The sequence below is a fragment of the Tenrec ecaudatus genome, chromosome 14 (genome assembly GCF_050624435.1).
Source record: "Tenrec ecaudatus isolate mTenEca1 chromosome 14, mTenEca1.hap1, whole genome shotgun sequence".
Classification (NCBI taxonomy): domain Eukaryota; kingdom Metazoa; phylum Chordata; class Mammalia; order Afrosoricida; family Tenrecidae; genus Tenrec; species Tenrec ecaudatus.
The window spans coordinates 50,501,925-50,514,435 of record NC_134543.1 but is presented as its reverse complement, the minus strand read 5'-3'; the positions used below and the strand labels follow the sequence as shown (position 1 = coordinate 50,514,435).

The following is a 12,511-nucleotide window of genomic DNA, read 5'->3' as shown; positions in this document are numbered from 1 at the left end:
TTTGAATGAAGTATAGCCAGGATGCTCCTTAGAAGCAAGGCTGGTGCGAGACTTCATCCTTTGACCTAACTAGGGTCTTGGTATCAGGAAGGACCAGTGTCGGAGAAAGGCCAGCATGCTGGTTGAAGTAGAAGCCAGCAGCGCAGTGGAAGACTCCCCACGAAAGGGACTGAGAGTGAGATGGAGTGACTGTAACAAGGAGATTAAACAGCGACGATTGTGAGGATGACGGGGGTCATCCTGTTGCACAAAGGTGGCTGTGAGTCAGAAAGGAAACAAGAGCACCTAACAAGAGCTCCAGCCCCATCACCTACTCTGCCTTGCCGGAGGCCTTACTGTTCCTCCGTACTCTAGGGTGCTCCCGCCTGAGAGTCGGTATTAGTTTCAAACCAGGTGGCTTCTGGGAGCCCTGGTGGTGCCACGGTTATAAGTTGGGCTGTTACTGCAAGGTCAGCACTTTGAAACCGCCAGCTACTCGGAAGGAGAAAGAGAGGGTTTTCTACTCCCTTAAAGGGTTAAAACGCCCCCCTCCAAAACAATAAAAATCAAACCCACCACCATTGAGTCCATTTTGACTCATGGTGACCCTGTAGGACAGAGTAGAACTACCCGAGGCTGTAACCATTTATGGGAGTAGAAAGCCAAGCTAGTCTTCCCTCAGAGTGGCTGGTGCCTAGTAACCTTGTGGTTAGAAGCCCATCACTAACTGGGGCAGTTCTAACCTGTTGTACAGGGCTACTCTGCGTCGGCGTCAACTCAATGGCAGGAAGGCTGGTGTGGGTTTGGTTGCGTGGCTTAGGGAAACAAACTTATTATCTCACAGTTCTGAAGGCTAGTAGTCCCAGAGGAGGGTGTCAGCAGTGTGATTCCTTCTGAACGCTCCAAGGGCGAATCTCTTCCATCTCTCTCCTAACTCTTCGGAGCCCCAGGGGCTCCCGGGCTTGTAGATGCACCTTCACATGGCCTCTTTCCTCTGTGTCTCTGTCTCTTATTCGGCTTGATTAGGACTAACCCCACTCTAATACAGAAGTCTCTGGGTGGTGCAGATGGGTCAGAGGATCTCAGGTGCTCCGGTAGTGACCCACAAATTGTTGATTTGAATCCATCGAGAGGCATCCAGAAGAGAGAGGCCTGGCCATGCTTCTGAAAAGTCATGGCCCTGGAAACCCTGTTAATGTAGCTCTGTTTACACATGTGAGGTCCTCATGATCACTGATGGCATCTTCAAAGATCCTATTTCCAAATGAGGTCAAATTCCTAAGTCCAGGCGTTCAGACGTTAACATCTGTCTCTGAAAGACAGCACTGAAGCCCAGAGCCTCTGGCTGCGCCACTTTCAGAGCCTCTGGCTGCGCCACACCCTCTTCCTGGAGGGCCCTTTCCCAGGAGCCTCAAAGCCACACTCACCCACTCCCTTAGGTTCCTGCTTGAATCAGCCCCTCAGGGTGGCCCCCTCAGGGCAGCCCTGCCCTGCTGTTCACATCTCATGGCTGGGATGGACCCCAAAGGTTGGTCACAGCAGTATCCCTAGTGCCCAGCGCCCACAAATATAAATGCATTTAACACAGAAGTGTGCAACAGGTACTGACCTGGGGTTTCCAGAATAGTAACACCCTCACAGCCACCTGGCCTCATTGCCTCCCCTGGGAAACTGACAGAGAGGTTACATAACTTGCCGACTGTCACGGAGCTAGCAGAGCCAGAATACGAACCCTGGCGCCTGAGCCGGCCTCGCTGTTTTAATCACTCCCTTGGGCTGCTGCTTTGTGTGGCCTAGTGAAGGTGTACGGGGCCTCCTCCATCCAGAACAAGTCATACCCAGCACACAGAGCCCTCCTTCCTCTCAAGGACCCAACTCTGTTCTACAGCATCTACGGAGAGTGCATGTAAAATAGGGAAGCCAGTAAAAAAATAATAATGTACCCAAATCACTGTGAACGGTCCCCTCTAGACTGTGGAATGTTCCTGAGTGCCCATTTGTGTTCTCAGAGTCCCCTACCTTGGACCTGGGTTAATTTTAGAACAATGCAAACCAATGGCATCCTTCCCGGGAAATGCTCTGCTCAGGGCCTGGCCGCCCTGAATCCTGTCTGAGGGCCAGCTCGGGGGCAGGGAAAGGGAGCATGGGGGCCCAGTTGCAGACCCTAATGAATGTCTTCTTCCTCTGACTGTGCAGGACATCATTGAGGGGGGCAACCTGCGCCTCCCACTCCAGGAGCTGCACCAGATGATCCTGACGCCCATCAAAGCCTACGGCTCCCCGAGCACCACCCCAGAGGCCCGTCGCCATGAGCCCCAGGGCCCCCACCAGCCTTCACTGATGGGCCCTGAAAGCCAGAGCCCTGACTGCAAGGACAGTGCCGGGGGCCCCGGCGCCACGGCCACCACGTCAGCCGGGGCCAGCGGTGGGCTCCCGCCTCACCAGCTGAGCAGTTGTGATGGGGAGCTGGCCGTAGCCCCTCTCCCGGAGGGGGATCTCCCCGGACAGTTCACGCGTGTGATGGGCAAAGGTAGAGCCTGGTTCTCATGTTCCCCTCTGTTCTAATATGGGCCCGTGGGACTGCAGGCTCCCTGAGTGCTGGGGAAACTGGCTGGGAAGCCGGGTGCTGTCGGCTGCATTGTACAGAGAAGGAAGCAGAGAAAGTGTCAGCCAGCGATTGGACTTTAAACTCCCACGTCGCAGCTTTCTGAGTCCTGTTAAGGGGCTCATTTGGTCACTGGACCCACAAGGGAGGACAGTTGGGTGGACTCTTTTTAAAAGATGATTTTAAGAACAAACCACAAAGTAGAAAGATGCTTCCTCAAAGTGGCAGGAAATGAGTGTAGACTGGAAAAGGCATAGCTACCTTTGACCCCTAGGCAAAGAGCCTACACCTTGGCGGCAGCTGGCCACCGGCCAGCCTTCTCCAGGGTCATTGTTTACAGGCTCTCCTGGGTTTAATCCATAGCAAGTGGTCTGGAAATAACAGCTGGCGTGCAGAGTGGTTACGATGCTCCGGGCGCCGTTCTCTATGCTTTACCTAGGCAGTTGGCTCAGTCCTCAGGTTAACCCGTGGTACCTAGGATGAGACCAGGGCACACGGGCTACGGAACCTACCTACACATTCACAGCTGACGACGTGCAAACAAGAGTCTCTCCGCCATCCCCATGGTAGCACCTTCCTGTAAGCTCCTGACAGAGCACAGCTGAGTCCCAGGCCATGGCTCTCCTTGGCTCAGAGTTGCTAACCCTAGACCGGCATCATCCCCTCCCACCACTTCTGTTCTGCACTCACGGCAGACATTGCACGCCAAGTTCCCCCGAAGCTTGCCTGTTGTCTTGTACATGCATTCCCTGTCCCTAGAACCGGAGCCCCTGCCAGTCCCTACAGAGCCTCCATGTGGGTTACAAAACTGTACCCGGCAGAGGGGAGGGGAGGGGCGCTGCAGGCACTGTGCTTGCAGCCTCTTGTGCGTGGATATGCCGCACCTCCATGCACAGCAGCCTGGCTGAGAGCACAGAGTAAATGAGTCCTGAGCTTTACTGTCGTGCTGAAAATGTGCATGTCTAAAAAGGCCTACATTGGTGGGGACACGGAGCTCCCCTTAGAGGAAGACGGATGCTGGGAACTTGATGGTTTGGGGGGTTCTTTTTCTCCCCCTTCTCCCTTCCCCATCTCCCATCTCCCCGCCAGAGAGGGTCCTTGGCTGAGTTGGATGCAAACAGATTCCTGCATGTGTGAGGACCCGGTTCTGCTAAGCCGTGGGGGATGGGGGGACAGGGTATCTACCTGAGTGTAAGTCACACCGTCCTCGTAAGATACTACTGCCCTGCCACGGCTGCTTTTAAAATCCTCACTCCCGCCAAGGAAATTACAGAACAACTCGATCATAAAAGATTGTTAAAATGCAAGCTAGACAGAAGATGGAAAGGAGAAAGCAGAGCCCCTTCCAGCTCTGTCTTCATCCTCGCTGAGGCAGCCAGTCATTTTTAAGCACCTGCACCCGCCTGTTTGTACGCGGACAGGCCATTACATTCCTCTGTGCAGCTTGGGTTGGTACGTTGGTTTTCTGGTTGGTGGCGTTTCCTCCCACGTTGGGTGCTGCGTCTCTGCCCTTACAAGGATCGCTACCTTTGCTCGTCCCTGTGGGCATGAGCCATAGCTTCCGGCACAGGCCCGGGCATGGACCTGGAGGGGGCCTTGCGGAAGCCTGCTATTTGCAGGCAGGGTGGAGGGGATTCCGAGACACGTGGGCGATGGAGAAGCAATCACGGTGATGCTTGGGCTCCTAGAGTCCAAGTCACTTCCTTCTGACTGCTCCCCAGAGTGGACGAACCACCAAAGTCAAGAGCACCCCAGCCTGGGCGCTTAGAGCAAGGGGCCTGGTGGCACGTGGAGTAAGCACTCCGCTGCTGACCAGCAGGGGAAGCTGTTTAAGCCCACCAGTCACACGGAGGGAGAACCCTGCGCCAGTCTGCTCCTGTCCAGACAGCAGCCATGGAAAGCTTTGGTTGCTGCTCGTGTCTGTCCCCTAGGGCCACCGTGAGTTGGAGCTGATGGACATCATGGGGGTGAGGAGAACAGACAGGGCGATGCTCATGTGGCTGTGTTGGTGCATGTAAATGTTCAGATCATGTCGAGAAAATTGCCCCCCTCCCCCCATCGCTCAAGCGATGGGGTCTTAGGCTTGCTTTCTGGTTGTGTGCGCACCCACACACCCTGCATCCTGAGAGAGGTGCCCGCCGAGCCCCTGCAAACACCAATGGGATGGCGCTCCACCCGGCCGAGGTTCATTCACAAAATGACAGGGTGCTCTCTGACGGGGCTGGGAAGCCTCGGAACCCCTGCTCCAAGGGGGTGCCTTTCAAAGACAGCCCCGTGCCCTGCTGCCAGCAGCCAGCTGAGTTCTCCCTCTGACCGGCTTATAAAGAAAAAATCTGACTGGGATTAACTGAAGGGGCTTGTCAAGCCGCGGGGTCCAGTGGTGACCAAGCCTGTGACTTCCTGGAATGAGCAGCCTCCGGGCCTTCGTAATGAACCTTCTGGAAACCCACAGGCAAGCACACCTCACAAAATATTGGGTCCTGAAAGGAAATCGGAGGCCAATTTCGGAGGCTAGCTTGGGCATCCGTCTTCTCCCACCCCTTTTCCCTCATTCATCTCTTATTTATTTTCGATTCACAGTGTGCACCCAGCTCTTGGTCTCCAGACCTGATGAGGAAAACATCAGTTCCTACTTACAGCTCATAGACAAATGTCTGATTCACGAGGTGAGTGGTGACTGGTTTGCCAAGACCGATTTATTTATTTATTTAGTTTTCATTGCTTAGAGTGACCCTCTCTGAGTTTGCGTGACATGATCATTTCGGTCTACATCCACTTGTTTTCAAGGAGCAGGTGGTCATAAATTACAGCTCAGGCAGAGCCAGGCCATGACGGCCTCCACCCCAAACACATCGTGTGTGTGTGTGTGTGTGTGTGTGTGTGCGTGCGTGCGCGCGCGCGCGCATGTTTGCCAGACTGAGAATCCTGGTGTGGGACAGATGCCAGAGAGGAGTTTGGAACTCTGCAAGAGTCCCTGAGTGAGTGCCCACGTCCGGGCTGGTTAGCACAGAGCCCTGCCATCTGACCTCCTTAGCTCTAAGAATTCTGTGCTAAAATGTTCTATCTTTTAAATCGAGAAACTGGCAAGAAAAAGGGAACAAAAGAAATAAAGTGTACACAGCATATGCGGTTCGACTGCTTTTACGCTGGGGCTCTTTGTCAAATACATGTGACAAAGCAGTCACCGTTTCTTGCACGTGTGCCTCAGTGCCATTAGTTGTGCTCGTCGGGCTGGGTACCTGTCACCACTGCCCGTTTCCCGAAGCAGCGACTCCCCTTTCATTCCCTCCCTCGAGCCCCTGGTAACCAGGGGTGAACGTGACGCACTTCACGTTTGCCTGCCTCATTTCTCTGTGCAGCGCTAGTGGCCTAGTGGGTTACAAGCTGGCCTACTAACCACAAGGTCAACGGGTCAAAGACACCAGCCGATCTGCAGGAGAAAAGTGAGACTTCTGCTCCCGGAGATATTTACAGCCTTGAAAAGCCACAGGGGCAGCCCTCCCCTGCCCTACGGGGTGATGATGAGTCAGAATACTCCATCGTAGTGAGCTTGTTTGTTTGGGTCTTACTTCACCCAGCAGAATGTCCTCAAGCATCTTCTATATTGTCACAGTACGTGGCAGGCTTCATGTGTGTCTACCGCTGAGAGAGGATCTGTTGGGTGTGTGCGCATTTTGCTTATCCATTCCCCGGTGTGGGGCACTGAGGTGGCCTCTGCTTGCTGGCTGTTGGGAGGCAGTGCCGCAGTGAAAGCCAGGGAGCACATCATCAATTCTCCTTCCGGCTTCGCCGCCTCTGGGGCATCTCCCTGGGAGTGCACTGCTGTGTCTGTTTGGACTTGTGACTTTCTTTCCCTTTTTAAACAGGAATTACATTAGCCATCTGTCCTTTGAGTAGGGATGGGATGGGGCAGCGGCCACTGGAGAAGGGGATGTGCCCCAGGTTCAGGACTCCAGTAGCTTCTTGAGCACCTCCTCCCCAAGGCTTTGTAGAGACGAGACATGGGACAACTTGGGACTGAGTAAGCCTGGGGTGGCTCCTTCTGCAGGAGTCTGATGCAGGGATAGGTTAGTGACGACCCCGCGCCTCTTCCCCTTTGCCATGTTGGTGAAACCTGCCGGCGGCCAGGTCCTGAGACCAGTGGGCCCAGTGGAGTTGATGTCCCACGCAGGGGCAGTCTGCACTCCCCTCCCATGCCCCTGACCTTCCAGCCACTCCTGTTCTGGGAGGTTCTTTCCTTTTGATGAGCCCTCTGCCATGTTATGGTCTGACACCACCCAGTCCTCCCCTGACGGGGTCCAGTCCCCCTGTGGGTTTCATCCTCCCTGCCCTGCCCTCACACCCTAGTTCTCGCAGTGTTCTCTCTGAGCAGTGAGTTCTCAGCCCCAGCCACCCCAGTCCAGGCTGCTCCGGGCCACGGCTGCTCCGGTGGCTCATTTGGGAGCACAGACATGCCTCCCTCGGGAACACTCGACTGCTCCAAGGTATTGGATGTTTTCACTGGAAAACAAAACAAAACATTTTTTGTATGTAAACCACCCCCCCTTTCTTGGTTTCCCCAGAGCAACCAGATACAATGTGAGGATGGCTGAAGCCTTATTTATGTGCTGCTTTGGAAAGGGACGAGGCACCTCGAATGGCTGACTTGTCACCACTTGACTAACCCTTTCCCCCAGGGGCTGACTGAGTCATCCCCTCCAATTTCCAATCCTGACGCTGTACTTTGTTTTTTCCAACAAAGAAACGAGAGGAAGCAGAGAAGGCGAGGATGCATGTCAGGACTGGAGAGCCCATTCATCATGGGTGGCCACTGAGCATGGCGTCCCAGCCTCGAGAGGGGCTGGGTGACGGAAGCCAAGCAGCAGGGCGTCCCCTGGGTAGCTCAGGGAAGTCCTTCCAGCTTGGAGCCCCGAGGCAGAAACAAGGGATGTCCGCAGAGCATCGGTCGGCTCCCCAAGAGACCAGTTCAGGTTGACCATAAGGTGGTAAATAAAGGCTAGGGAAAAAGGCAGAAGAATGTGCCAGAGAGGACCAGAAGCGTGCAGAGGGCTTTGTGCTGTGTTGGAAAGGGAGCCACTGTGGGTGAGTTGGCAGGGGAAAGATGTACGCTTCTGAGCGAGAAGCCAGAACCTGCTTCCTCCCCCACGCTGGCTCGAGGTCTCAGAGGACGAGTATTTTCCACCTGAAAGCAGGACCCCTCAGCTGCCTCTGGGAACAGTGCCTGGTCGATCGCCCCCTGCATCGTGGGCCTGCGGCTTCCCGCTTGCCTCCAGCTTGCTTGTTCTCGCTCCTGTCCTGATGTCTTTCCTCTGTACTTCCTGAAGGGCCTCAGCCAGTCGTTTCCAACATGACACTGCATGGTTCGTGTCCCTGCCTGGCCAGAGCCCCTGCAGGGAAGAGGAGCCCCTCCCTGCTGGGAGTCGGGCAGGAAGGCCGTCCTTCCAGCTTTGCCTGACTGGACTCATGAGAGCATGGAGGGGCCTGTGCTCTTTGGGAAGGGAAATGGGGTCGCCGCTTCCTGTTAGGGTTTCCCTTCGAGGAAGAGAGAAGTGTCCGGCTCGTTGCCCACCACCCCGGGTTGGCCTCTGTGGGCAGCACCCCTCCCTGAGAGGTGTAGTTGGCATGCTGGCTGACGCTTGGCCCGTCCTGGGCCAGACAGGCCTCCCTTTCACAGGCCGGACGCGCTGCTGTTCAGCTGCCTGGGACGGAGGGTACAACTGACGAAGCTGGGACACGTTCCCGAGAGAGGTAACAGGAAGGGCAGGGGACAGGCGGACTGTTGTTTCTGAGACCACATCGCTCTCCTCTCCTGGGTGATAACCCCGGACGGCTCGCCTCTTCAGTGTCCTGAGGTGGTTTCTGGGAAGATGAGCTCGTTAGATGCCTTTTAAATCCAGCCATGAAACAGTTTAGGCTAAATCTTCGCCATCTCCTTCCAGACAGACTTATGGGTCTGGGCCGGACAGGGACAGAGTGACTGTGAAGTGGCTGACTGGCTGTGTCCGGGCCTCTGTGGACGTGGAATCTTCCTTTCTCCTCCTGTCACCCCCCCCACCCCCCCCAGGAAGCTCCTCTCAGTTCTGTCCCAGAACCAACCCAGAGCTGCCAGGAAAGAGGGGGCCAAGGTGACATATCAGCCACCCTATCATGTAGGGAGCTCCTACCTCTGCAACCAGCTTTTGGGGGTCACTGGGAGCCAGCTGTGACCCAGGAACAGTTTCTGAGAGAAGTGGGCCTTCACCCCCCCCCCCACCCCCTCCCGCAGCCCTGCTGAGGACCGGCTCCTGTCCACAGCCCTGGATTCAACGAGCCAGCCAGATGCCCCAGGCGAATGAGTTGACCTATCCCGGTACCTATCTCTTAGTGCAAACATTATTTCCATCTTCTTGGTTGCTCTCTGCCACCATACCAATGAAATGGTGTCGTTAGAAGCACTTTCAATGCACATCTAAAAAGTGAACCCTGTTCTCCTTTGACGTGTGAGAAAGCAGGCCCGTTGCCCTTTGGGCTGACTTGAGCAGTATTCTTGAGGCTTAAAACCCGGGAGAGGTGAACACTAAGGGGCTGGTGTATTGTCTCCGAGGACACTTGGTTACAAGGGTCACCTCTCGGCACTATGTCAAACGGTTCTTGATTGCGACCATAGGCCTTTCCCCAACTGATGTTCAGAAGTCGATGGCCAGGCCCCTCCCCTCGTCCACCTTAGTCTGAAACCTGTCACCCGGGGAGCCCTGCCGGTGGAGGAGCCCTCAGTAGCTTAGCTTCTAGCATCTCAGCGACACACAGGCCCCCAGGGTACAACAAGCGGGCAGGCAGGTTAATACAACAATTCCCTGCTATTGAGCCACTTCCAACTTGTGGGGTATCAGCCCTCACAGTCAAATGGGTCCAAGCGGTGGTTGTATAATTGGGGGATAACATTAAGAGAGACATCAGACAAGATAAGGCATGTAAGGAAGGGGCTCACCTCCAGGACCGCCATGACTTCAGGAGCCAGGTCCGTGCAGAGAAAGAGACTATATTTCCAACAGAAGTTTCTATATTCTAGGGGGCATGCAAGCCCCCTTAATTACAGGTAACCACAAATGTGACAAAGTGGGCTGTACCCTAACCCTAAAGGCCCCCGAGTACATTGGAGCAGTGACCAGTGCCAGGGTGGGTAAGGGGGAGTGGCTGTCCTCAAGGCCAGAGAGCAATAGCACCCGTCTAGATCAGCCATGTGCTTGTAAAGGATAACCTGAAGGTAGCACGAGTGTGGGAGGATACAGCGAGGCCCAATATGGCTTATGCTAATGTGATTGGGACGCATCTCCAACTCACAAGGGTGAAGACCTCCCTCCACCCCAGAAACCCAGCCTGCCAGGCTTCGTCATCTACGAAAATGAAGGAATCATCTGTATACTCTCTTCCCGTTCTCTGCTTCCCACAACAACTCTTAATGACCTTAACTAAGATTTCTGAGCCAGTAAATCGTCACAGGAGCAGACAGCCTCGTCTTCCTCCCTCGGAGTGGCTGTCAAGCTTACGGTTGGCAGCTTAATGCTTACCCGGCCGTGCCACCAGAACTCCCACTTAGGCTAAATAAACATTTGCTGGCTGCTAACCAAAGGGATGGCAGTTCAAACCCACCAGCTGCCCTGTGGGAGAAAGATGAGGCTTTCTACCCGCATAAAGAGTTACAGTCATGGAAACCCACAGGAACAGTTCCACCGTTCCCTCTAGGGTCACTGTGAGGAGGACTTGACTCAGTGACAGTGAGGATGAGTTTGGTTGGGGAGGAGAGAACACAGATCACTGTTCATGGGAGTAGAAAGGCCAGTCTTTCTCCCTCGGTGGTTGGCTGAATAAACTTGTCCAGAGTCGCATTTGCCCCTCATTGTATTTGTCCAGTAAGCATGCTGGTCTGGCCTACATTTTCAGAGGTGCCTGTGGTGCTGGGTGAGACCCGCACTGAGCCCGACGAGTGTATAGGAACAGCCTCGGATGAAGCCAACTCCTCACTGCTTAGCATGAGTTCAGCCCAGCCCGCCACACCCCCCGCCACACACCATAAGGGGGGGGGTCTACCTCCCTGTCTCCGGTGGGGCCCAGAGCCCTTCTGATGGGCAGCCCTCCGTGATGAATTTCTTAATGGTGCCTGCCTCTGGTGACCTAGGAGGAAAGCGGGTACCAGGTAGGGGTCAATAACTTTTCCACAATACAATTGACATCTTTTTGTTTTTGTTTACATCGCAGGGTGCTTAGGTCCTTAAACAGTCATCTGGAGAAAATTAAGCTGCCATTTCCCCCCCTTATGTTTAAGGAAATCTATTTCCTTTACGGGGAGCAGAGAGTCTGTTATCTTACTAGTTTATTATCACTTCCACAGTTTTATGTTTCGTTGAGTACGTTGTCCCATCGTAGTGACTGCTAATCAGGCAGATCTTCTTTTTGATTATCGAAAAATATAACATGTCATCTTCCAGGTCATTAATTTTTACATGTATAATTTGGGGGTAACGGGTCAAATTCGGTGGATTTCTCTCCAGGTATGGCCCGCAGTTTTAGGTCCTTAGCAGGGTCTGTTTTGCACTTGGGATACAACCTACACCATCTCAACACCCTCCGGTTCACGTGCGGCCTGCCTCAGAATCACAGGACACCTGCGCAAGACACAGTTCCTTTAGACAACACTCCAGAATCCTTAAATCAGGCTCATTAGGGAAAGGAGCCTGGTGGGGCTGTGGGTTGTGTGTTTAGGCTGCTAGCCACAAGGTCAGTGGTTCAAACCCACCAGGTGCTCCCATAAAGATTTAGTCTTGGGAACCCTATACTGGGTCCCTCTGAGTAGGAATGGACTCAATGGCAGTAGGTTTGGCTTTTTGGGGTGGAGGGTGTTGTCCTTTTAGCTGAGGCATTGGAGGAGGGGTTGCAGGGAGGAGGTCCAGTCAGCTGCATTTTCTCGATCATCTCCTTGTTAAGTGGTACAGATGGCTGATTGAAAGGTGGATGGTTCAGGCCCACCCTGAGATACTTCAGAAAGATGGCCTTCCAAAACATGAGCCATTGAAACCCCTTTGTGGCCGAGGTTCCCTCTGGTGCCCACAGAGCAGGCTGCCGTGAGGGAAACGGGCTGGCCCATAGCTAGTTTGTTTTGGGCAAGTCCAATGTGCCACCTGTTTGAGAGCCCCTGCCATGGTGTCCCGCATGGTGTCCTCCCCTTGACCGAGGGGAGGGAGGACAAAGGGGAGTGCTCAGTTCAGAGGAGAGCAGCCCTGGTGGTGCAGTGGTTAAGTGCTGAGCTGTCAGCCACCGGGCGAGTGTTTCAAAGGCACCAGGTGCTCTGTGGGAGAAAGGGGTGGCAGCCTGCATCCATAGCGACAGCCTTGGAAACCCTCTGGCCCTTTCTACTCTGCGTCACCTCGACAGCACTGCGTTTGGGGCTCGGGCAAAGCATCCCTCCCCACTCACTGTGATTAGGAAAGGCTTCAAGGTATCGAGTCTGCCCATTGTCCTGCCCTTAGACAAGCTGTGGGCCACTGAGGCCTTGGGGCCCCTTCCCTAGAGATGTCTCAGCCACACCCTGAATCTCAGAACAGACTCCATCCCCTCAAGGTCTGCAAACCACTCCTGGGCGACCACACACCCTCAAGCTGATCGATGGCTGAAGCGGTTCAGTGTTCACATTGATTATGAAGATGCAGGGGGCCTGCAGAAGCCAGAGCGGCCAACAATCAATTTCACAATTCATTCTTGGTTGATAGAGTCCAGAGTGGCGTCAGGAAGGAGTGAGGAGGTGGGAGCTGCCAAAAGTGCAACACCCCCCCAACCCCCAAAAAGTGAGGTTTGTCAGCACTTACTGTATGCACCGCACCAGGTTCCTCTGGGGCCAAATACCTTGAACTGTCTATCCAGGCAGCTCTGAAACCAGCCCGACTCTGGTTGGAG

The 12,511-nt window shown here is 54.4% G+C and overlaps 1 protein-coding gene across 6 annotated transcripts in view; it reads left to right on the top strand.

Moving 5' to 3' along the window:
• The window catches only part of SAMD4A (sterile alpha motif domain containing 4A), a 261,976-nt gene that overhangs the window by 226,589 nt on the left and 22,876 nt on the right, over nucleotides 1-12,511 (top strand). For all 6 annotated transcript variants that reach the window (XM_075532336.1, XM_075532337.1, XM_075532334.1 and 3 more), the window contains 2 exons: nucleotides 2,176-2,509; nucleotides 5,165-5,250. In XM_075532336.1, coding sequence (XP_075388451.1) covers nucleotides 2,176-2,509; nucleotides 5,165-5,250 — 420 coding nt within the window. The remainder of the gene's footprint in view (nucleotides 1-2,175; nucleotides 2,510-5,164; nucleotides 5,251-12,511) is intronic.